Source organism: Phasianus colchicus, chromosome 8 (genome assembly GCF_987193195.1).
Source record: "Phasianus colchicus chromosome 8, bPhaCol1.hap1.1, whole genome shotgun sequence".
NCBI classification, from domain to species: Eukaryota; Metazoa; Chordata; class Aves; order Galliformes; family Phasianidae; genus Phasianus; species Phasianus colchicus.
Genome location: NC_143443.1, coordinates 10,981,481 through 11,007,725, shown reverse-complemented (window position 1 = coordinate 11,007,725; position 26,245 = coordinate 10,981,481). Strand labels below are relative to the sequence as shown.

General features: G+C 39.8%; 2 protein-coding genes across 5 annotated transcripts in view; one reads left to right on the top strand and one right to left on the bottom strand.

Moving 5' to 3' along the window:
* The window catches only part of MYPN (myopalladin), a 68,915-nt gene extending 53,127 nt beyond the window's left edge, over nt 1-15,788 (bottom strand). The window contains exons 1-2 of the mRNA XM_031602860.2: nt 14,481-15,788; nt 13,731-13,874 (exon numbers count right to left, since the gene is read on the bottom strand). The gene's annotated coding sequence lies outside the window, so the exon portion shown is untranslated. The remainder of the gene's footprint in view (nt 1-13,730; nt 13,875-14,480) is intronic.
* A 1,748-nt stretch (nt 15,789-17,536) lies between these two features.
* HERC4 (HECT and RLD domain containing E3 ubiquitin protein ligase 4) overlaps nt 17,537-26,245 on the top strand; it is a 31,704-nt gene continuing 22,995 nt past the window's right edge. For 2 of the 4 annotated variants that reach the window (XM_031602851.2, XM_031602847.2), the window contains exons 1-6: nt 17,537-17,724; nt 18,474-18,629; nt 19,841-20,127; nt 22,487-22,646; nt 23,641-23,717; nt 25,487-25,708. In XM_031602851.2, coding sequence (XP_031458711.1) covers nt 19,902-20,127; nt 22,487-22,646; nt 23,641-23,717; nt 25,487-25,708 — 685 coding nt within the window. In that variant the 5' untranslated portion in view covers nt 17,537-17,724; nt 18,474-18,629; nt 19,841-19,901. Of the gene's footprint in view, nt 17,725-17,981; nt 18,357-18,473; nt 18,630-19,840; nt 20,128-22,486; nt 22,647-23,640; nt 23,718-25,486; nt 25,709-26,245 lie in introns of those variants that run through there. The other 2 variants (XM_031602850.2, XM_031602848.2) reach the window with 2 other exon arrangements.

Genomic DNA, 26,245 nt, shown 5'->3' with positions numbered 1-26,245 from the left:
CGTTGACTCTGGAGGAGTCAGACTGGCTCCAAGGGATTTTGAGAACCCCACCAATGCTATTCAAGCCCTTTCTAATGCTGCAGAACATTGTTTCTCTTTCACTGTAATGCACACGTCTCGGCGTAATTTAAGTCCGTCAGTTTAAAAATGATTTGTTCCCTGTATATGTCTTATCAGCAATAATTAGCATTTAAAGATACATGCTCATCAAACCCTTCTGCACCTGTGCTGCAAAATCAAAATGTAGACCAATCTAAAGTTGAAGCATTACCTTTTTAAATTCCTCCAGGTGTTGCTGCCCAATGCTGGCAGTTAGTAGTGATGACAGTTATCCACGAGTGTGAGATTAAAGGTAAGGAAGCGAGGGAATTCTTCCAGTCCTCAGGAACACAAGCAGCTAGGAGTCCATGCAGTGAAAGAAGTTAACCTTCGTTGTTATGAGGATGGCTGTAAGAAGCTGGACAACCTGTCACCACCGGAGCAATAGCATTTGTCAGTTCGCAGGTCCCAAGTTATTTTGAGCAGCGTAAACCATGTGCCTGCAGAGCATTCCACCTCATTGGACAGGAGAATATCGAGCACAGGGAATCCACTGCTCCCACAGCACCTATGGGCACCGAGTGCCTTCTCCTCACTCATGAAACAGACCCTACAGATGCTTATGTACGTTTTGCAGATGCATCCAAGAGGCACTTTTGTGGCATCTTGTTATCTGGTTTATACTTCAGCCTTTTAGGATTATTTATTACTGCTGTTGTCTTTACAGTTTGGTCAGAACTTGAAGATTATTGTCACTGGGAAACACATTAGTGAGTAACAGTATAAAAGTTCTGCAACTCCAAATGCAAACTCAGCAAATGTGATTTAATAGTAGAATATTTCTGACCTCTTCAAGTGTTTAATTTAATAAACACATAGAACAACTATGCAGAATTCCTTGAGGATGGCCTATAACTACAAATCCTAAAAATACTGTTTCTAAACTTGTTATTGAGTGCACAGAAATAAACTCCTGAGGGAAAAGCAATTAAAGAAGACAAATGAAACTTGGCTTGAAATGAAACAGAGATGTGGAAGAATTTCAAAATGTTTTAAGCAGTACAAAGAATATAGTTTACAAAACTGAGCTACCAGTTAAAACCATGACTGATTAAATCCTGCCACATCCCATGGAAAATGCAGAGTAGTTTTTCTTTTTTTACTCATCATCTTAGCAGCAGCAGCAATAACAGAATCTGAAATTTTACATCATTCAGCTTACAAAAAATGCTGCTTGATTTTTGATATAATACTAAAAATTCTCACTACAATGCCAGTTTTAAAATATTAATAAAATGATGTGCATATATTATGAAGAGTTGAATTATAGCCATTTTGACAACTAGTGATGTAACTAACAGGCTGTCTGACCTTCTCTCGTTCTCCCAGTGAGCGTTACCAAGTGAGCTCTTTTGCCAGAAAAGGGATTCTCCCGTGGTTCTTCGGAGAGGTGTTTTGTGAGGTGTAGCAATGTGAAAAATCAGAGGTAAAAGCAGTTCTCTTCTGAAAATTTCCCTTGGTGCGCTGCAGGTGGTTATCTTTTGTTTCTCTCTTTTTGTAAATACCATTGTTAGAATAGCTTGTGAACATCATCCCGTGATGTGGTTTCTTCAGGGATATGGAAGAATTGCAAAGCTGAAGTCAGATCTTCTTTTGGGGACAGGATAAACATTCTATGGGTTCAGTGATGACCTGGTGTAGGGATCCTGCTTTGGCAGGGGGGTTGGACTCGATGATCTCTGGAGGTCCCTTCCAACCCCTACGATTCTGTGATTCTGTGATTCTGTGATGTCTAATGTAACATTATAACTGGATCAGAGATCTAATGTATTCTTTTATAATGTCTGTAACAGTAGATGTGATCCATAGAGTGCTGACAGGAACTGCGTGTGGATACAGTACTGCATACTACTGTGCTTGAACATTAAAGTATCTGTACATGAAAGTTACTAAGTCTGAAGCTCAAAAATAAAGTTTGGCATACCTGATAAAATAACTGTATATCCATACGGAGCTGGACTGAAACAGAATTATTACAAAATGTGCAGGGAGTCCTGTGGAGCTGTGAGCTGCTGGTGTTTGTTTATGACACACAAAATTAAGCAATTCAAAGTAGCTATTCAATCTGATTAAAAAAAAATAAATAAATTCCACTTTGAGAGAATTGAGAGGTGCTAGAATTTCAAAAGCATTTAACAATCTGTGCAACAAATTAACTAAGGGTTATGCAGAAAGTACAGCACTGAGAAACCTTAAAATTGAGCAACTAACAGACTGACCATCTTAACAGCAGGATGCACAAGGGTAAAACTTCCAGGAAGCAGAAGAAATCAGGGCATATGCTAAATGTGCAGGTCACTACAGAGCCATCATCTTCAGAAAGTAACATAAGAAATATGCAAAAAAAAAAAAAAAAAGAGTCCATGAAAATACTTCTGTACCTTAGAGACTGCTTTTAGAGGACAGTCAGCTGCAACCTTTGACTACCAAGTACTAAAAGTCATATTGTGGCACTTGAAGATAACATGACCTCCAGCTTTATGTCGTTTTGTCTTTTGGAGGAAGGGGACATCTGTCTCTCTACCATTAGGTGTAGTGTTCTAGAATAAAATACGTGAGCACTACTTCTCACCAGATCTTGTCTGTCAAAGCCCAAAGTACCTTTACAAGCACAAGGAGTGAGTCTCAAAGCGGAACTTGATATGTAGCTGGCTGGCTGTTATTCCACAGTAGGATTATCAGACAGTAATTGTAAACCTTCAGCATTTATCATTATTGGAAAATACTTGATCTTCTAGATATTATGATGGAGTTACTACAATCCTATTAATAGCATGTGCTGAACCATTTATTGAAAAAAGAAATGGGTTACACATTGTTCAGCTGAAGACAGTTGGTAGATATTCATGGGGACTGCCCAAAATTATGTAGATAGCTTACACTGTCTTTTGGTGGCCACCTGAAAACATCCCTTAATACCACACACATTGTCTGGTCTGACAGTAAGCCTGCAAATACGGCTGTGACTGAGAAGTACCCCCTGAAACATGGTATAAGAGAATATTAGAGCTTTGGAAAGTAAAAAAGAAAAGCATCTGAAGAAGTAATTGTCCTTTCCAACAGTAATCCTTTTTTTGAAACAGCTCAGAGAAGCAGCAGGGCTGAGCTTGTTGTTCCAGTGTAACAGAAGCACACAAGCACTTCTTTGGGGCGTAAGGTTGCAATAGTTCCAGGGTCACCATTAAACCCACAGATAAGACAGTATCATCTACCTAGCACATAGTATATATTTGCCAAATTAGTTTGTAATAAGAAATTATCTGCTTCATGCTACCTCAATTTCACAGTTACACATATACAAAGCTTTATTTTGGCTTTAGGGGTTAGTGCTGGACGTTGTGCTGACAGCTGCAGGTTGGCAGTAAGCTTTCGGACATATATTACTTGACATCTCTGATTAGTTTGATACTTCTCACAGAAGCTAGCGATGAAAAACTGCTGGACAAACTTCAAAGTCACAGAGAGATCTCAAAACCACAAGTCACAGAGTGTGCTACAATTACGCTTCCTTCTGGAGCTGATCAATCACTGTGAGCAACCTCTGCCTACCGCTCCCCTGCATACCCAGAACTGTGCTGCTCCTCACAGCCCATCCAATGTTTAAGTTAAATACCTATCATCATCAAGGGCCTGGATATACTCTGGTGTCTTTGCTTACAAGAGTAGTTTGTGACTGCCATATGTGGCCATGTCTCTGGTAACAACAGCTCATTCTAATATCCTCTCACCTTTGTTCTGTTATTATTTCAGAAGAACATACCAGTGCTCAGTATACTTATTCTGGAGCATTAGAAAGTGTGACCAGTGTCTACAGGATAAATAGTTTTTATCTATTACAATCTCTTGGCTTCATTCTTAAACCAATAAGGATCAAAAGGAATTTGCAGTATGATTAAAGATAGAGGTATGTCACAGGTTGTGATTTTGTACTCAGATTGTTGGCCAATGGGCAAATGCAGAATGTTGTTGCCACGTCTGCCTCTGCAAGGGACAGGCAAGGGTGCTGAGGCAGATCCAGAGATAGTTGATACAGCCTACACATTCACACTGGCGAAAAAAACTAACAACAAAAGAAGAAGATGGTGGTTTGGTGCTGCTTCTGCAATGTGAAGAGCAAGTAGACTTCTGTACTGTGAGCAACAGTGGGCAATTTCTTTGCTCTAAAAGGACACTTGAGAATGAGAAGGTCTGCATTTTCTGTATAACTGGGAGTTGTACAGATAAAAATCCTCCAGTTATGTGTGGAAACCAGGAACTGACACACAAATGGTAGAAATGACAAATCAGTGTTTGGACTGTCAGCAAAGTCATGGCTCACAGCCTCTCTGAGGCTGACAAATCTATCGAATTGTTATGAAGAAAAGGTGGTATCATGTATGTCATAAAACCGTCTCACCATGCTGTCACGAGTCCTCAGAAGTATGCATTTTAACACCTTAATTCCTGCCATTAAGCTGATAAAGGTGGTATACAAAACAACATCAATTTGCTTTTGATTTAGAGGGACATAATATATGCTTTTTAAAATCAAATACTGTCTGTAGATACAATTTAGGTTTCAAATGCACTTTATTAAAGCTCAGTCTACAAAAGAAAAGACATTCAAAAGAAACTATGATATTATACTTTTGTTTTCTATTTTCATACATAACAAAATGTTTTGAGAGAAGACCAAAAAAACCACATTTAGCTCACAAGTTTTACTGTGTATTCTTCTGAGTGAAGCATGGTAAACATTCAAGATTTGATACAGCAGCAAACTGTGCAGACAATTGCCCATGAACCTGTGACATTAAATTATACAGAGCAGCAAGACAGTGCTTATACAGCTATCTTACAAACTAAATGCTTTACCAATCTCTGCTTTTATTCCTATAAAGCCTATATCAGATCTACCTAATTTTTTATAAATGCCTTCATCTCTAGCATGTGAGCTAATGGCAGTGTGATAATATTTCTCACAATTCCCTTAAAGTAAACCAGAAACAATCTACTTTTCCCAACCAGACACTAATGAAACAACATTGAATTAATTTCAAGAATCCTGTTTTCACAGAGGTTTAAAAATGCAACTTTTTCGGTACAAAAATAATCAAGGGAATGTTGTGGGTATGTTTTAAAAGTTAAAAAACAAACAGCATTGAGTGTTTGTGCATAAAGTGTGCTACTACACCTTTTGGTGTATCTGATAGTGGATAATAAGATGCTTGTTAAGCACAGAAAGGAAGAGGAATTGACATATGAAAGAGCAGTATCTTTTCTTGTGCTATGTGCTTGGTATGTTTTATGTTAGCCTGGTAATACATTATTATTGTTGTGAATTGGTATAGTTTTGCTTAAAAATCAACCACAGCTACTGAAAAGGTACCTGAGGGTACCTAAAGGAAGAAAACTCATAAGTGATTTGCAAGCCTTGTGTCAAACAATATCAGCTGGATATTTCCTATTCATATCATTATGCAGTGCATATCTTAGTATAAGTCTGCCAGGTATTGTGTGATTCCAAATCAGATTCTAGTTTTAGAAGTGGAGACATCAGAATGATGAGAGAAATGGTAGTTCCTTTCTGCAGAAGGCTCAAATATTAACGCTGAAACATTCCCTCATCTCTCACCCTTCAAAATGAGTCCAGAAATAAAAAATATTTTGCTTTGATACAGTAGGAGTGGTACAGCTGAAAGATGTTATCAGCATTTCCAGAAAATAATAGAGATAATCCTCAGAACAATAAAGAAAATAATAGAGAAAGTCCCCAGCAAGAAATAATTTACATTATGGGTGATGATTGGAAATAGGGATTTGTAACATACCTTTTTCATTAAAAAAAACCAAACTTGTATACAATTTTGAACGTATCTCTTTAACTTGGATTCTTTGCCTCAAAAACAAAAGGATTCTAAGTCTATAGTTCAAATTATTTTTTTTTTCTTGTGCTCTGCTATCTTTTGTACAATACCATCTTTTATAGTATATAACACAAAAAAAATTAAGATAAACTCTTCACATTTTACTATTTCCTGTGTAGTTAATATTTTACTGAGCTCTCCCACATTCTTCCTTTTGTGAGGGAACTTCTATTTTTAAGTCAGAATATCTTAACAACACTCTACAAGCACCTGTGTTCTTTAATTTGAAAGCATTCAAATTTTAATGTGGATTGTTTGTGATTCAAATATAAAATGCACAAGCTTCATCTGGAAGTGCTCATGTAGCTGAGTAGGCTCTCCTTGAAGTTTACCAGGATCTGATACAGGTTTTGGCTCACATCAAACTTCATTCTGGACCAGGGTCATTGCTATCAGACAAAATGATCTGTAGAGCACACGGCAAGTACTGATACATAGAGGCTGGCAGTCACCCAAAGAATCAAAAGTTTGATGAAACCTGTTATGTGAGACTGCTTTCAAAAAACGGAGGAAAAATAAAAAACAAAGGAAAAAAAACAGAAAAAAAAAAAAAGGAAATAATACTGATTAGGACTCTTATCTACAAAATCCAGTGACTTAGTGGAGACTATGCCTAGTAATCAATAGAAAAAAGATCAGAAGTCAGTGGATCAAAATTTAAAACCCAAAAACTGGATTTAATTGCTGAAAAAAATATCGAGGGGGTATGTTGTTCAATTCATGACTTTCTTTGGGCAAGCAAAACATGAGGAAGCTTGATTTGACATAGATGCCAAAAAAAACCATCTTGACTGAAAGATGTGAGATTTACAGGTGGTGTGATACTCCCAGCATCTTCAGAGACTACAGGATCTATTCTGACACTATAAGTTTCACTGTCTTGATTGCAAGGCACGTCTAGTCCAAAACAAACCAGAGAAGGGTATCTGACAATAGCTGTCTGCTGTCTTCAGCTAACGTGGGACACTAATGTGCTTTGCAAGATTTGCATTCCTGTGTGACTCTCTCCTAGCTCAAGTCTGGTGCAGGTACAGGTTTGCCAGATCTTGTGTAGCTGACGTAGCAATGGTCTGGACTTGTCTTCTTTGATTATATGTAAGAGAAGGCACTAAGCCAAACACTGCTTTCACTTTTTCTGTTCTTTTCTAAGTTTTGTCTCCCCTTTTAGCAGCTCATCTAATCTGATCTTCAGATAAAACACGTTTAGACACTAGCAGCTACAGATCTATCCATTTCCATTAGCTTCTTTACCTTCATCTAGAACATAAACATCCAAAAATCCGAATAAGGTTGTTTATGGCCATGTTGAATACCAACTGAACAGACTGTCACTAGAACTGATAAAAATAGAGGAGATATTTTGTTATCTGAGTCTGAAGGAAAAGGAAACATGGGATGGTTAACTAAAGTGAAGGATGTACTGTAAACTTCATATTTTGAGTATTTGAGCTTTTTCTCCTTTTGTACTGTGAATAATTTTAAATAATTTCCATTGCAGCTATTTCTATGGTTGAATTCAAGCAGACATGACATTTACAGTGTCTGCCTTTGTTAACTGCGTAATGTTGTCTGGTGACAGGGTCATACACATGAATGCCTTTTGACTTTGGGTTAAGATTAGCACAACAATGCATTATGGACTGTATTTTTAAAATTGGATTAAGAGTCAGTCTACTGAGGTGTATTTGTAACCACACTGCCAATAATGCATTTGTCTAACAACAGTTTACAGAGCAGACTTTATTCTTATCACTTAAATGGCATAGCACAGAATTTCATCCAAGCCTCTTACAAATAAATTCCAAAATCCTTAAAGAACTGAGAGGCTTCACTAAGAAACTGTAAATGCTTCCAACAAAAAAGAGCCAAGTAAGTGTTGCTATTATTTATGGAAGCCTATTAATGTGAGTTGCATGGTAATAAGAAAAAAATACTCAGGTTTTTGCCTTTTGTCTGCACCTGTAATATACATACAATTAATATAAAATACAAGTATCTTCCATGTCTTTTTTTGTAACTAGATAGAATGGCTTTCCAGTGTATTTCTTTGTTTTATGTGAGGCCCTGAGGCCTACAGCAAATTATCTACAAAAGGGACAGGTAGGAAGCAGAGGCAGCTCAGCCTAATGGTAGTGCAGATCAAGACCTTCAGAATCTTAGAGGAACTCAAACCAGAGTTAATGTCTGGTGAACACTAGAGGTTTTGGCACCTGTTACAGACAGCAGACCCGCAGAGAAAATCAGCTCTACGCAAATGCTTAATAGGATAAAACATTCAGTAACTTGGTATCCTGACTAAAGGCTCATTGCCAGAAGGGAATAAGGAGAGGGCACTCTAGATGGTCTACATCTTAAAAATAATTTCCAGAGATGCCTTGCTTCCCAAGCACACGCAGATGAGAGTTTCAGTGGTTTATCAGCAATGTTTATGGCAGTTTATGGCAGCTAGGTAGGCCAGAGTTGATCAATTTGGAGGACAGCACCATGACTGACCAGTGATGTGGCTAGAGGAACTAACTAAAGCAGAGAGCTTGATAAGCATAAATCAGATAGCGGGAAAACTTTTTTTTTTTTTTTTATTTTAATGAGAGTTTGCTAAAATATTACTGGAACAAACTCCATGGAAAGACTTCGTATAGTGTATTAGAATGACGTGACAGAATGAATTGCCAAATAGTCCTGTCTAAAGTCCTACAGCTGGGGGAAGGTACCGTATCCGCACTTCGCATGGAAGCTATGATCTAGACACACGGTGGCAGCAGAAAAGTATGGCAATAGTGGTGAGTGGGGTTAGGGGCATGGTATTGCCTTGCTGTAGCTAGCGGGACGGATGCTATTACTTGATCCCTTGTGTATAGCATTCAAAAGCAGTGACACTACCCTGCTGTCTGACTGTACGGACAAAGGAAAGAAACAACTTCTGTAGAAGTTCTAAGGCTTCTAAATTTTCCCTCCTTCCAATTAAAGCAGGGTTATTTTTTAATGAAAACATATCTTGGTTAGAATTCTCAAGTTCTGAATCTCATTGAACGATTGCTAGCAGAAATAGTTAATATTTTACCAGCACTTTGAAGTGTCACCTTATTATACTCACTTGAGATCAATTTACCTGCCCCTCCCAGTTATTCTGGCACTCCTGCCCCTTATGCTGCCTCATCAGTCTGGAACTCCTTTTCCCCAAGCCACTGAGTCATCTTCCCACTTTAAATGTTGCTTTCTTCATTGTAATTTTAAACTCGCTGCCATTATAAGATAATTTGTGAACATTTATATGAAGATGCATTGCAAAAATTATATCTACAGATGCTAGTGAAACTTCAAAATTTTTTTCTTAGGATTCAGTATTACTGACAGAATTAATTTTAAAAACTGTTGAATTTTTTTTTTTTTTTTTGGCAAATCACAAATGAACTTTCAGAATGGGTAGATATGAGAACTCAAGTCATTTGAAAAGACCAGCATATTGAACACCAGTAGTATCTGAATCACTCTGTCTAGGTAAAGAACAAGTGACATTCAGGTAATGTAAGCTCACTTACCAAAGTAAGGATCATGATCCAGAAAATTACTAAAGTAAAACAACAGCATGAGGTGCTGACCATTCTGTCCATACAGACTGGCTGTGAAAATTGTTTCCTGTGCCAACTGTGATCTTTTCTTAAGACATTGTCTCAAGAGCAATACAATGCCTGAGAGAAAGAGCAAGAGAGGGAAAAAACCTTTCCTATTTCTTGTGCTAGTCTCTAGAACTGTCTACTCTCTGAACAGTCAAAATATCAATTTACTCAGTAGAAGGAGTCAAAAGACATATCACCTGTGTTAGTCTGACAAACCATGTGTATTACAAGCCAAGTTTTGGCCAACTGGTACCTCTGTGACATGTAGTAATGCCATGTGCTATCACACAGGTTATAAAAATGAATTTTCTTTCTGTCTATCATGGATTTGAATATGCTTTCTTAAAAAATGTCTTAATTCCTTCTGTTTTAGAAAAGATAGAATATTGGAAAACTCCAAACTGACACTCAGAAAGAAAATGCAAATATTACGACGAGTGTTTTTCATTTAATCTAATTAGTAAAAGCCCTTTAAAGCACAAAAAAACCTTTTACGGTCTGCTTAATTAATGGTGTGGGACTGTGGAAACTTGATGTTTGAACAAAATTGTAGACAGTTCTCTTAAAGTATGTGCTTAATGTTAAATCAGGAAAACATAGATTTTGTGGAGAAATATTTACTAGTTTGCAAATTCAAAGACAGGCTATGAAGACAAAGCCTATGTTGTCATAAAATAGTTTAAAACATATACTTTCAATTTTCTTACATATTTGTTGAAAAGCTAAAGGATTACCTGTGTTGTTGTGTATTCTCATTGTGGTGTTTATGTAACTTGGTATTTGCCAAGATTTTGACGTTTAGATGACCAGAGGCAGTCATATAAATCTTTGAATCTTCACTATTTTCTGAAAATCAAGTTACGTATTCTATATAAAGCTGTTAAATAGGATTTAAGGTGGGTGAGTGAAAAAAAAAAAGTTTAAGACAGAATTTGTGAGAAGTACATTCAAGTTTTTTGACTTCTCTGCACAGAAGGAATATAAACATGTATATTTCTCATACTTGAAATTTCAGTTTAAAATATGTAAATGTAAAATTTTGTCAAATGGCTTGTGGTTTTGTTAGAAAACATTGAGAAAGTTAATATAAAAACAGTATGTTTTATTGTTACTGGGGCAAATAGTGAGTTCTGTATCCAGCTAAAATCAGCTGTCATACTCATGGTACACCGGAACAAATGTAAAAGTGAAAACTTCAGAATTTTATCCATTCCTATTAAATATTCCAAACTAAATCTCAGCCATCAGTTTGCCCTGAAGATGAGCAGATACTGCAATCTTGAACAATAGATCTTTGCTGTTATAACTCACTGGAAATTATGATTAGTTGTAGTGGTCATAAACAAAATGCTTCTAGGTTCACGTCTATTATAATTCTGCAGGGAAGCCAGTAGGGATTATTAGAGTTATAAACAAACTATTTTAATGCTTATGGTTATTATAAACTCAGAAGATAACCCAAGCAGATTTATAATGGCGAGGAGCTATTTAGAGGCTCAAGCTTGAACAAGAGGCCAGGAAAAATATAAAGATCATCTGTCATTTACTTCTTAGGAAAAGTAGTTTCTTTATACCATTTATTACAAAGCAACCACTTATCTACTAGGCCAAATAAGCATTAAGTTAATTAAGGAAAAAAGAAAAAGAAAAACAATTATATTGTTATTTTGAGAAGAATTTAATTTGTAAATGTATATTGTTTGTTGAAGAGTGTTTACCTAGCTGAAATTGCTGCAAGCTTATCAACATGCAGTATTCTTTGCGCTGAACTGCTTGTATTTGCAAAAGTTTTGTCACATTGGACACAATACTTTGTACATGTTTGCAAGCTAAAAGCTTTACAAGTCTAGAAGATAAAAACTTTACAAATTTACAAGATAAAAAATGTTGCGGAAGTGTTTTGTGATGAAATTGGAATTTCATGCTGGCAATCTGTATGGTGGTGGGTGTCTCCACTGGGTCATGAGGTGTACAGAAGCTGCTGCGACTCAGTTTGATGGTGTGGAAATGCTGTGCCTTTTCCTGAGGGAGTCTCAGGAACAATCTCTCTTGAATCACCAGAGATCCAAGCCCTAGGACTACGAGAGTATCTTCATCTTAATGACAAGATTGATATCTATGTGTGTTTAAGGGTCATTTTGCTGTTCCAGAGCCCTGCCTGGAAATATGGATGGAAGTAGCTGTGTATCATTCTTTTATGGAAATAAGTAAATATGTCTGTGTTAAGTGGGGACTATCCAGTTGAGGGACCCCTCAACTAATCATTTCTCTTTGGGATCAATGATCATAATTAGTGGTGCTCTAGTGGCTTGCTGACATTAATGACAAGAAAGCCTTCGTCAATCAGACAAGGGTGATGAGTCACTGATACCACCCTCCTTATCCAAGAAAAAAATGCCAGCTAAATGCAATGGAGGTTTGGCACAGGTGACTGCTCTACTATTTCTGCTTGAAAATGATATATAGTTGCTTTGGCCTCCTCTTACAAGCTTGAAGTTTTAAACTGAAGCCATTTTTCCTGTGCTGGCAGACCAAATAAACAAAGGAACAGTCTTCTAAAAACATTATCCCATGATTTTCTGGAGATAAGTCTCTAAATTGCTCATTAAAAAATCAACAGCAAAATTGTCAGCATCTTGCACAACTCCAGTGTTGTTAAATAGAAACAAAACCTTGTCTGTGGCAGTTTTCCTTTTCTAAATGGTAGCTTGTTAATTATTGGGATGCAAAACCTCCAGGAACATAAGCAGTCATTAAATTTTTCTGCATGCAAATTGTGCATTCCATTTTTTCGCATAGTTACAAGGATTTGATTGCTGATCTTGTGCAGCTTACTGTGCTTCTCTCCTCAAAATCTTATCAACATTTTCGGAATTCTTCTATTTCCAATGCTAATATTGAGACTTATATTGTAGGAAATTCAGAGTTATGTTCTTCCAAGTGCTCCAATCTCTGACTGCTCACATATAATTTCTCTGGAGGCCCTTAATAACCTGTGCAAGAAAAATCTAATTTTCCACCTATCCAGGAATCTTAATCCACAGTAAATATTGAATCCATTTTTGAGCAGAGATCTCCTATACTGAAGTTGATACCAATGGCACAGTCCACGCTGTACCAAATATCGTTTGCTAACTGCACCAAAATAGATCTTAAAGTATCGTGTCCCTCTGGGTTTCAGTAATACCTGTGAAATCATTAGTCTCATCCTGAATTAAATTATGAAAGCTGCAAGCAGTACTATCTAACCATCTTTACCAAACAAAAATATCTGTCACAAAACAGTCCCATATTTGTGAGAACTACCAGCAGAAGTAGTTCTGGTCACATTTTATGTCTCACAGTCAATTATTTCACTCCCATCTAGTTTTCCACAGTGTCCTACCATAGGAGTAGAGAAAAAAGCAGGTCCTGACACTCACGTAGTTACAGAGCCACACAGACTATTGCACAGAACTGAGTCCTCTGCTTCCTAGGGAATCACGCTGTCTTTCTTCTCTCCCTGCAATCAGTCCTAACATCCATTAGTTATTTTGCCTATTGTGCCCTCTGGTATTCAAATGTTTCCTAACAGTTTCTTTTTGCCACTCATCTGCACATTTCATGTTGTTTTGGAAACTTCCTTTACTGTCATACCCAAACACATCCATGTCCATCTTCCCACTGCCTTATAGTTTATTTCTCTCAAAGCTTATTCTTTGTAAAGGCCAAGAAATGGGGTGGAAAGAGAACTGAATCTCTGGAAACTATCAGTCTGGCTCAGCAGAGAGGGGTGGCTTTATCATGGTATTTCTGGATCCCATAACAGTACTATTTTTTTTCTTCTATTCTCAGTTCTATTCCATGAACATGAAGCTTAATTCTGTGAATTACATGACAGTTCTGCCCTCCCCCCCCATCCTCCCCCAAAAGGAAAATAGATCATCACTGTTGTTTTCACCACTCATTTTCCTCCCTACTGTTTCCCAAGCCCACTTAGAGAATAGATCCCCTCACCATTTGCACAATCACTTTTCTTCTTTCACAGTAAGGTCACCCTGTGCTTAGGATAAGAAATTACACTAAACAGTCCAAGATGGAAATTTGCAAAGAAGCCAAGAGTGCTCACCATGAAGTGGTGGGACCTGTCTGTGCATGAGAGTCAGTCCTGGTCCTCTCCCGTGCCTCTTTGTTCTCCTCAGTGCAGCCTGCTACCTTTCTGCTTGCTCTTTACGAAATAGTAAGACGGCTAATTTTAGGGTGCTTCATCATCCTGCCATGCAAAGACACAGTGTCATGTCAGAATCAGCTACATGTGGCACCACTTGGAGCTGCTATTTTGTAAGCTGAGGTTCAGTATGTCCTCAAATTGGTGTCTGCAGGGCTGAACCGGCTCTCAAATATTATCTTGTACTTCTGGAGGAGTTCACCTTAAAAATCAAACATCAGTATTCCAGCCTGACCAAAAGCCCAGTTTAATGACATGGGAATTGGTGTGTCAGCATCCAACTTAAACAAACAAACAAACATAAAAACAAACAAAAGACAACATGGAAATTTCCTGGTGATCATTCAGCTCCTAGCCTGCTGTTCCATTGTTTTTATATACTAGAAAATTTAATGTAATAGTGTGAAATATCTCAGCAATAGGAGAAGAATGTGCCACATGCAGGAGGGGCTGCACTCCTAACCCTCTCTGTGTGGGATGCTTGAAAACATTCAGCTTCTTCAGCCCCAGCCTGCAGATGACCTGGCACTTCTGTGGCTTTTGCCACACTGCCAAGGAAACTGGGTAGTTGCTCCAAGTCCCAGCTGTTCTTTGTGTGGGCTTGGGGATATTGGATCCGCTCAGAAGTCTGTGAGCACAAGAACTGCATACCTCATGCAAAGGTCAGGTTCCCTTCGATGTGGTCTTCCTGTCCAGCATCCACGGTTGTCCTTCGCTGCTTTTCCATTTTCTGTACATCTGTCATCCTATGAGTAGCGTTATTTTAGCTATATTTTGTGGCCTGGAGGCATGAAGGGTAATGTAGCCTTTTGTTCTTATCTACTTGGAAGTGTGACTCCTCTGCTTCTCATTAACAGCTCCCTTAATTACATGCCTCAGGTTAGACAAAGAGCTTGCAATCTTTTAGATTTAGCATCTATGTAGTGACTTAACATTCACAAACATGTCAGAAAATTCTTTTTTTTTCACTATTTTGCCATCAGTTACCAAATAATTGGTCTTATTGATAAGCACATTTACATATGAGCTAGCAAGAATCACTACAATGTGCAGGGTGGGCAGGCAAAGAACTACCACGTGCTCAGCTGTAAAGCAGCAGAGCATAGGTGCATTCATTAATTCACTAACATCAATATGATCCATTGTGAAAAATGTGAGGATAAAACAGAAAAACTGAAATCATATAAAAAGATTTGTCACTGCCTTGTTTGTAATGCCATTTGCTTTTTAAAGCCTTTCCTTTGTCTTAATCAAGAACACACCACTAAACAAAGGCTTATCACAAAGGTTAGCAATTTCTCACTGCAAAAAGCTGACACCTCTAATTTCATCTTATCAGCTGCTCTGGACACATGTTTCTATTTTCTGTTGTCTCTGACATATCAGAGTATTAAAAAAAAAGGGGGAGGTGGTTTGAAGTGAGGAATTAATGTTTAAAAAGTATGTACTGACTGCTGCTGGGAGAAAATGGAGACAGAGGGAAGAGAATTCATCCCTGTATTCGCCATTCACAGAGTTTTTACTCCATAACACAGCAGCATCAGAAACATGTGTATTAACTAATATTTTTCAGTATTAGAGCACAAAGTATGCTTTACTGGGTGCATGCTAACATGAATACCAAATGCATACCGAATGTACTAACAATAAGGATAGCATTCTGTATGATTTTTTTTCATTTTTGTGTTGTCTAAATAGGTGTTTAACTGGAATACAAATTAAAAAACCAATTGTGCTGACAGCAATCACCAGGCAGTAACCAAGCATTACTATTTTAATAATGGCAAAGTTTCCTACTTGTTATGACCATCAGTAAGACTGCAGCTGTCATAGCTAGCCCTCTATGATGAAGCAGTTATGAGAAGTAAATCACTTTCCTGAAGTCAACTATATTTACATTTCTTGTATTCACTGGATTTTGCATCACTGCAAAATACTGTTTTTTACAAGTACTGGAAAGGATATTGAGAACGCTGAGATGCAAGCATGGTCACCCACAGGAGCATGTGGTTCTCTTTGCTGCTGCTGCGGAACCACAGTGTGGCCATTTGATGGATGCTGAACTGGTTGTACTGAGTGCAGGGGATCCAAGCAGTGATGTGGCACTCCCTTTCCCCCACTGCTTTGGCATCTTTAGTCCCACAAAGGAAGGAACTTTCTCAGGGCACTAAGATAGGAAGGATGAGGGTCATCTGACAGAAAAGTTCTCAAGCTAGGTAGTAAGTGGAGTCAAAATACATTTGTAGTTTAGTTCAAGGCTTTATTTACTTATTTTGCAGTGATATAAAACTAAAGTAATTCTTTTAAATAACATAGCTATGTCTATTACGCAAAGGAGGAGAGATTTGTTAGATAACATTCTGCGCTGTTTCATGCTTTATATGTTTCTAATTTGTAAGGCCAGTTAAATAAAAATACTTCTCTATGTAAAAGTTGCTCAGGGAATATTACTGTTATCTTCAAGCACATGGACATATCCCCACATGCTGGCCAGAGGGCACATTGCACAATGACTGCTAACATTTAAAGTCTACTCTGCAGCGCGATTACTCAGTTACTGTCCTGCTGGTCTCTACATAACAGAAAAGGAAGCGTAGAAGGTAATGAATAAAATGTCATCCTCTACTTGGGATGGATGGCAGCCGCTGCTAACTTTCCATTTCCGTATGCAAAACGGATAGAGGCAAATCACTTGCGTGTCTCCTTCAAGCAATACACCTGTGTATTTGCCACGCTGCAAAGTGCCGCATCACTTGGCTGCGTAGCCGACATTCCTATCTTGTTTTCTCCGTGCAAGAACAGAACATTTCTGCTTTGGATCTTCAGTGACACAATTAGAGCCACAAGTCCTCAGCAGTCCTACGGAGCCTCGCCCGTTCAGATATACAAAGGGATACGTAAACGGCCAAAACAGCCCCTTTGCTTACGTTTGTAAGAATACTCCGTGTTAGAGGCAAAGCGAAGCCAAGCCCGACCCAGCCGTCGGGAAACCCCTCGCCGTTCGGGGCGCCTCGTCCCGCTAAGTTCTGGTCCCGCGTGCAGCCGCAGGGCCGAGCCGCGGCGCGGGCAGCAGGGACACGGCTCTGCTTCCATCCCCCCCACTGGGCGAACCGCAGCGAGCCGTCCGCCCGACGTGAGCAAATTCTCGGGGAAAAATAGGCTAAGCAAGCCCATCTCCTGCGCTAACTGGCATTTTGTTGCTTCACTGGAGGTAAGCGCCCAGCGCAAACGAGTGCTTTAACGCGACGCCGAGAGGAGCTCGGAAACCGAACGCGCCACTCGGAGCGCTGCGTCCGTTTACTATTCGTGAAACGCGGCTTCCGTAACAGAGCGCCGTGGCCGGAGTCACGCTTCGGACGGCAGGAACCACGCGCGCCGAACCCGCGCTCTCCGCTCCTCGCCGGGACCCCCGCCGGAAGCGCCGCCGGCGCCCGGCGCTCTACGGCGCCAACGGGGGCGTGCCGCCCCATCGCCCGTCTATCTCCGCGGCTTCCCGCCCTCGGGAAGCGGCCGGGACCTCGCCGCGAAACTTCTCGCTCAGGCTCCGCGCGCGCCCCGCCCTTCCCGGCGGTGGCGGCGGCACCGCAGCAACGCGACGCCGGGCGCGGCCGTTAAACGCCCCTCCGCGCGGCGGCCCGGTGACGTCACGCAGCGCCGCCGCCCCTGAGCGCGCGGCCGGGGAGGACGGGGGCGGTAGAGCGGACGCGCCGCGGCCCCGCCCGCGGATCTCGCGCCTGCGCGGCGGCGCCGGTCGGGCCCTGTCAGCGCTCCGCGCCGGGGCAGTTCACGCCCTCGCGGTGGTCGGTGGGAGCCCGAGGCGGTCGGGCCGGGAGCCGCTGGAGCGCGGCCTCACAAAGAACGGGGAGCCGGAGCCCGGAGCCCCGTCCGGCCGTCGGTGAGTTCCGTCGCGTCGTGACGCGCGCTGCCGGGCCGCCGCTCCGAGGAGCCGCCCTTCGGCCGCGCGGAAAGCGGCCGGGGCCGCGCGGAGGGCCGGTGGGTGGGAGGCGGCTGCGGGGCCGGGCCGGGGCGGGGCGGCTGTACGGCGCCGGGGGCCGCCCGAGGAGCCGGGCGAGGCCCCGCCGCAGCGGGCGGAGGCCCCGGTGTGCCGCCGCCGCCTCCTCCTCTCCTGCGGCGGGTTCGCTCCCGGGGGGCCGCCGCGGGGCGGGCTGCCGTGCCGTGCCCGGGAGCGGAGCCGTTAGGGCCGTTTCCCGTTAGGGCAGCCGGGCGGGGCGGCGGCGGGAGAACGGCGGTGCCCGTGGCGGGCGGAGCTGCGTGGGGCGCCCGTGCGTGCGGGAAGCGTCCAGACCCTTCCGTGCCCCGTGCCTGCGGGAGGCGAGCCGTGCCGTACCCTCGCCGTCTGTTCGGTGGCGGCGTGTGACGGGCCTCGACGTCACGCGTAGTAGAACCTGCGGCTGACAACGCGAGCGGTGCCCGCGGCCAGGGAAGCCGCGCTGCCGGGAGCGAGGTTAAAGTACAGCGCCGGTTTCGTTCTGGCTCTAACAGTAAACGAACGAGGCGTCTGTGGAAGTACGTAGCTGCTTGGATAGAGAGCAGGAATTTCGTTTTTTCCCGACTGAAGGTGAATCGTGCCCTGGGAGCCCTGAAGCACTACAGTCGTACATCTTTTCCTCACTTGTGTTGCAGGTTGAAGCCCGCGCTGCAGTTGCTCTTACGGACATGTGAAAGTTGCTGTTGTATGGCTGTGTCTTAACTGAAGACTTCTCCCATTCGGTGTCCCCTTCTGAACGTGGTAGGATATAGCTAGGGAAATATTTGATCATGCGTCACCTCCTGAGATAGGTAAACAGAGCACAATGTATTTTAAGCTGTTTGATTGGGTTTTGTTTGCGTGTTTGTTTTTGTTTTTGCGAGATCATAACAAGAGGCATTTTGCTTATTCTGTGTTGACTTTTGCAAAGAAAAATATTTCACCCTAGTTCACCACTAGTTATGCTGCCAGGAGTCGTGCCATTGGTTTATGTAACACTCTAGTGCTAGCTGATGTCTGGCTTCTCTGAGCGGGTTTACACTGAAGCGATACATATGTGACCCTGCAGAATGTGTGATTGAGTGCATTGGTTGTGCCTTGTATTCCGGGTCGTGCTACTGGTTCTGTTTTCCCACTGTAGATGAAAACTTGAAGTGATTTTACACTGTGTTGCACTGATTCCTAAAGTGCTCTGAAAACGTGGGGAAACTGATGTTGTGGGAGTATAGCAAGAGTAATAGTGAAAAAGTCATTCTATGGTCTTCATCTGCAATACTGAAAATGTAAGGGAAGAGCAATGTTGTGTCTTGTGCAGATAGGCACAAAGTTTTGTCAGCACAGAAACAAATACTTGCAACCTAATCATGCTAGCAGTAAGAGCTGACATGAATGACTTTATATGTGTGGCTTCCTTCTTCTACTGCAGAAGTAACTGAAGCTGTGGCCTATGTTAATTTTAGTGCAAAATTGTGACTTCTGTTTGAGCTGTTTACTCTTTAGAATTGTAAGTTCAGTTGACTCACAGTTGTTTAAATATAATGATTGACGTGTTTTATTCTTTATGTTGTGTAACTGCATTGATCAGAGCTGACCGTTTTTGTTTTTTTTTTTCCAAGCTGTGAGTCAAGTGTTGTTTTTGGGGATCTTTTCAAAGCCATGCAGAGAGCTTTCTGGAACCAAGCAGCTCCCTGGGTTAATAAACTAGCCTGTACTTAGAAGCACCTGTGATGTTTGAGGTCACCTCCATTGCCTAGAAATGGCAGTGACTGTAGTTTGAATAGTTTAGAATAAGTAATTATAGAAGTGCCATAGAGGATAATATTTAAATTCTTGAAATAAACTTCGATAAGCGCCAGAACCTGCATATTTTAAAACTGAAATTTGAAGTGAACAGTGAAGGATCTTACTGAGGTTAATATAAATATTTTGTATTATTTGTGTGTACTTGTGGACTATGTGCTATGTAGGCACATAATTTAAGGGACAATACTGAAAAGCTGTCCGTTTTCCCTTTCTTGAACAGCTACACATAAAGAAAATTCTAGAAAAGAGAAGCTGGAAGATCAGCAACCAATAACATAAAAATGTTGTGCTGGGGAAATGCATCGTTTGGACAACTTGGACTGGGTGGAATTGATGAAGAGATTGTTTTAGAACCCAGAAGAAGTGACTTTTTCTTAAATAAAAGGATCAGAGATGTGGGGTGTGGACTAAGACACACTGTTTTTGTCCTGGATGATGGGACTGTTTATACGTGTGGATGCAATGACCTAGGACAACTAGGGCATGAAAAAGCCAGAAAAAGACCCGGTAAGTTTAGAAGAAATGAATTGCAGAGCATACCTGTGTTTGGATGTATTTTTTCCTCTTTGTGATGCTACATTAAGCCCAAGGCTGCCAGTGCTTTTGTGTGTGCTGAATTGTATGCACAGTAGTACTTCCAAGATTGGTCATATTTTTAACTGAAAAAACATCCCTTTGCTTGGATTGCATGGCTGTGTCCCCATATTTTTACCAGTTCCGCTAGAGTGAGCAACTATTTGTTTTCAGTGTGGAATTGCTTTACCTAAGGCTGTAGAAGACTCACTGACTGGCTGTAATCCTAAGGGGGGATGTCCTTCTTCAATACATGGATTTGTGTTGCCCCATATGGATGGGTTTGGCTACTGGAACATGCTGGAAATGAATATCTGGCATAGCACAGTTGAGAAGCACGTTGTGTGTTTTTAATACTGCAGTGTATTGTATAGAGCACGTCTGATGAAAGCAGTGTGATTTAATTCTTTTTTTAAGAACTAAAAACAGATGAAATAAGTTCTGTGCACATGCATTGTTAGAGGAATAGAATTTGGAAGGACCTAAAGGACACAATGTAAAACTTACAAGGGCTTTTTTCCTTTTTTCTATGCTACTATGAGTTTCTGGTTCTCAGTAGTGCGGTTCTATAGCAGAGCTGGGTAAACATCTTGTAGGGATGCAGAGGAGTGTGCACATGGGCTCCCCTCAGAGCTGTGCATGTGAGTCATATCTGCATGCTACTGAGAGATGGAACAGTGCATCTGACAGTGCTTCTGTAATAAGCATCTCGTAAGCAAGCTGAAAAGCCTTAGTAAGAGTTCATTCTGGTAGCTGTGATAGCAGTTTTGCAAGTTACTTGGCACAATAATTGATACAAAGTGTTCATATGGAAACAAAGTTAGTACCTCTCTATTATGCAATATTCTAGTAATTCCTTGTTCAGAGTTCTGAATTTGATGCCAAATAAAGATTTTTTCATGTAGTTGATATGTAACTTAGGACTAATTTGGACTTCAGTTGGGAAACAGTAAACAAGTGTTAAAACTGATAAACTCATAAACTCTGTTATGCGAATAGGAATAGAAACTCAACTTGTCGAACTTGTTCTGAATACTTGTTACACTTTGAAAACGATGCTGGAATTGTCTTTTAACCCTTAAAAATATAATGGGATAACTAATTGAGCATTCTAGAGAGGCTCAGTGTCTTTACAAATGGGTGCATGCTCTTCTGGGAGTATTTCTGCTGGATGAAGATACTTTTGTCACTGACTGCTTGTCTTTACCACCAGTGTCACCAGCAGTGCTATTTAGCTCTCTTTTACCTTTTACCTTCCCTCAAAGCTCTACTTGTCACAAAGATTCTGTGGATGATTCTTAAACCACGTTAGTTGCAAAGTCAGGCTGGCTAAGTTAGCAGCTGGTAAGGATGGTCTGCCCTAATGTATGTGGTGTGTGTTGCCTGAACTAGAAAGTGTGAACATTACCTCTTCTACTGGCAGAGCTGTAGAGACCCTTACGAGCTAAACTGGGCTGGCAATCTCTTTAATAACACCAGCTGTTAGCAATATGAGTGATTGTTTGCTGACTTTTTACATTTTATTTAAGCTGAGTGTCTGTCATGTTGCAGATACCATTAACTACCATTTTGGAACTGAATTAGGCTGCACTAGGCTGTTTCTGTATTACACTGATGATACACAGGAGTTTTTATTGTGATTCTTAATCAATAGTACAATTCACACGTTTGAAAACTGGGCATAAGATTTTCAAGGAGGGAACTGTGTACAGGAAAAGAAATCACAGGTACTTTAGTTTTTGCTTTTCACAGGTGTGCATTGTACGTCTAGAAAAATTAAGCTTTAGGATCTGTTTCTACAGTGTTTTGCTTTATAAAGAGGATATTGTGCAGCTAGTTGCAAAATCAGTAGCTTCAGTCTTTAATTGGCTCTGCCTAGTTTTGCAGTGCCTTTTTGTTTATAATGAATAGGTGAATTCAACTTGCTGTGTTGAGGTGTTCTCCCACTTACATAAGTCTACACGTGTAGTCATTTGACAGCGAATTTTGTTGCTCATTCTCAGATAGCAAGGTTAGAAGAAGACATTGAAAAACAAAATCTGCAGGGTTTGTGCAGTTTTGAATGTGACCGTGCCAGGTTAATTGCTAGAGCTCTTGTTTGGGTGGCAAACTTAACTTCTCCTAGAATAGCATGTTTATAATTCTAAGATAAGGATATTTTGGCAAAATTGTAGGCTTGCTTTGGTGTCATTTCAGTGGACATCTAGGAGATAAATGACTGTAACTGTTGTGGATAGCATTAACTTGTTAATTGCTTTTCTTTTATTACTGATTTCTTTTCTTATTTTCTTAGAGCACGTTGGCGCCCTGGATGCCCAAAATATTGTAGCTGTATCATGTGGAGAAGCCCACACTCTTGCATTAAATGACAAGGGTCAGGTATATGCTTGGGGTCTGGCTGCTGATGGACAGCTTGGCTTGCCTGGAACAGAGGAATGCATCAGAGTGCCCAGGTTAAAAACAATAAGTATATAGTAAAGTTGTTTTCATTGAAAAAGTGTACTTCAATCACACCAGTCAGGCCATTCTGGTACAATTAAGAACACTCATTAGGAAGTGTGTTTTAGCTGTTACGCTTGCATGCCTCAGACTGTTTATTTCCTTTCTCAAACAGTCAGTTTAGGCGAGAAGTATGCAGTGGGTTTGCTAAGGTAGTTTATAAATTGTCATCTGCTAAGAGTGGAAGTTACACTGGAAAAGTAATGTGTTTGTTATTTTCCAACATAGATAAAAACCCAAGTAACAATTATTTAGAACATGAGTAATTCTTAACTTGGCTGTGACTGTTTGTGAAAGTGTGGAAGATAGGAATAACTAATTTAAAGGTTCTTTAATTCTGTATCAAATTTACAAGTCCCAGGCCTTTCAGGGGTTCCCATTTTTCTCATCAAAATGAAAGCATACTAGATTTGCTGTAGCTTAATGTATGTATTTGCTGCTTCTTGATGATATTGTGTGATGCCTACTTGCTCTGTAAGCAAATTTGAAGTTGATGTTAGAGATTAAAAAAAAAAATTATTCAGGTTTTAGAATGTATTTTAGAATGTAATTCAGCCTTTACAGCTAATATTGATTTTAAAAAAGAGTAATACATTGTAAAACTTCTTTTATTTTGAAAACTAAAAAGGGAGAATCTCTTCTTGCTTCTTTTATTCATTGCCTCCATTCAGCTATGACATCTCCTTCCTAGCATCTCTAAAGTACATATGCCTCCCTAATCTTTCATTTGTGAATTGATTAACTTGAAAATAAGACAATCACTGAAGATGTTGGCAAAGGTGTTTTGACTTAAGATGTAACTAAATAGCTTTTAGAGTATTTAAGTTAGTTTCATGTATGTTATTGCAGTGAAACGACGCGCTTGATGATTTTATCCTTTAATGTGACTTGTTTTTTCATACCACGATCTGGTAGCTTAATTCCTTCTCTGTTTTCTTACCCCAATAGAAATATTAAAAGCTTATCAGAGATACAAATTGTGCAAGTTGCTTGTGGTTATTATCACTCACTTGCACTCTCCAAAGGTAAGCAAGATTCTTCTGGACCTATATATGGTTTCTTAACTGGTAGTTCTAAGGTTTCAATGTTCTGTTTCATTTAGACTTAAATTTAAAGAACAAATGTATAAACTGAGGCAGTATTGATTATTCTTTCTTTTTTTTCTTGTGCCTTTTAATTTATTGTATTGCTTTCATGTAATTTCCTTTTTTAATTAATCATTTTTTTCTTTCCTTTTTCTTATTCCACTTCATTTTTACCCCACTAGCATTCTGCTTTGTTGCTAGTCTTTTGTTTTAGTCTGTAAGTTCCAGTTATTGAGGCACGCAGGCACTTACTGCCATCTGCTTTTCTATTGCAAAGTGTTGTTTTTTGTTGGTGATTCCAAAGTTAATACTTAATTTTCTATGATAACCCACATTTTGAATAGTTAAATGTTTTCTCAAAACTTTTCTGGGTTTGTGAATATACTTAATTGGCCTCACTTGTGTCACAGCATCACATGTCTATTAAATATAACTGCCAATGAAGACAAACATGAATTTAAATTTACTTCTTTTATTGTGACAAATGAGAGTTGTGTCCAAAAACTCTGAAACAAGTGGCTGCTGGACAGAGATAATGTTCACTGTGGAAATGCATGGTGTTGAGGGGGGGAGAAGGGAACAGATTACTAAAGGATGGTAGTGTTTGATAGTGTTTCTGTTTCGTGTGGTTAAAATTTCAGCTGCATAAAGTAGAGAGAAGGGGTATTAATTGTATGCTGATCTTTTAAAATTTACATTAATTTATGCTGACCTGAGCCTTGATTCTGTGTGTAATTTTTCATGGACTTGTATTGATTTCTGTGCCATTCTGGCAGCTTTGCTCCGTATAATCTAGTGACATCCCTTTGTTTTGAGGATATATATTCTGAGATATAAATTTAACCTTTTGTCTGAGTTTTATATATATAAAGTATATTTAAAAATATTTCTATATTTGTGTATATGTCTATATAATGTATTTAAAATTAGACATATATATTTTAAATAAATACATAAAAACAATAAATGAAATGGCCTGCATTTCAAGAGGTAGACCCGAATGTTTGGTATCTTGATAAACACTTGGAAAAAAATGGGATAGAAGGGACATAGGTAATGTTAATGTTTGAAAATTAGCCTGTTAGCTAAGGTGAACCATGTCTTTGTTACTAGGTGTTCATCCTAATGATAATGAACATTGGTTGTTCATTAAATTATTTTCTTTTGGGGATAACTTATGCATAAATAAGTCTCTGATTTGTGTTTCGTGAAAATAAAGTTATGTATTTTTAACTTTATAAGGCACCAAATTACTTTATTCTTCATCAATTATATATTTGATACAATGTTTTAAAATATTTGCATGTGAAAAATAAGTCTGTTACCATGTAAAAGCTTAAGTGAGGCTTGTGATTGGAAGCAGGAAGCCTTTGCATGTTTGGCATGCAGCTTTGAGTTCTCTGCATTAAAGTATGTGTGGTGATGGAACTCTCCATGGAGGGGCATCTTGGTTCATGATAACTGAGCACCATTTATCTGTCACTACTGCAACTGGAATGTTGAGAAAAGCGCTGAGGGTTGGAAACATTATTTAAATACTTGGGTTGAATGAGAGAACGCTGTGCTTCAAAAGTGTTCATTTGCCTGCATTTTCAAACTGAAAAATATTTGAGATTAAGTGTCTGACTTAGCTTTTACTTTTTCTTAAAGTAAATAAATCTTATATAATTAAATTATATTGATTGTATTTCTTTTTTTTATTTGAACAGGAAGTGAAGTGTTTTCCTGGGGACAAAATAAATATGGCCAGCTGGGCTTAGGTTACGAGTATAAAAAACAAAACTCCCCGCATGTGATTAAATCTCTGCTGGGAATCCCTTTTGCACAGATTGCAGCAGGAGGAGCTCACAGTTTTGTATTAACTCTTTCTGGAGCCATCTTTGGATGGGGACGCAACAAATTTGGACAGCTGGGTCTTAATGATGATAATGGTGAGTAGTCATTACTACAGTAAAGCATCGTGCTTAAAGTCCTAGTTTGTGAATGTGAAGCTACCAGTATTCCTGAAATAGTAGTGGACAAAACAAAGCTTTGTTGAGTACGTTCTGATGGTGCCAGTGTTGTGCAAGATTACATAAGGAAGGCAGAGTTAGGCTTTTTTTTTTTTTCCTTGCTCCAATGGCTATTTTGTAGTGAAAATTCTGGCAGCATTATGTTGAAATTCTAGTCTGCTTAGCTTGTCTTCTCTTCCTGTGAGTAGGTTTTTCTTTGTGACTTAGGCTTTCAGAGTGGCTTTCTGTGCACTAGCTATTAGATGTCTTCATTGTTTATTACCATTATGTGGATGTTGTCCTTTCTCAGGCCGCACGTAGTGAACAGTTTGTGATTTTTCAGCTAACCATTTCCACAATTTCCTCTATTAGGGTGGTGATACTTCTTAACAATTTCAAAAAGCAGTTAGGTTAGACAAAAATTGGTTTCTCTTGCAGTTCTGTTACTCTATATGTACGCTACCAGGGCACAGGAAT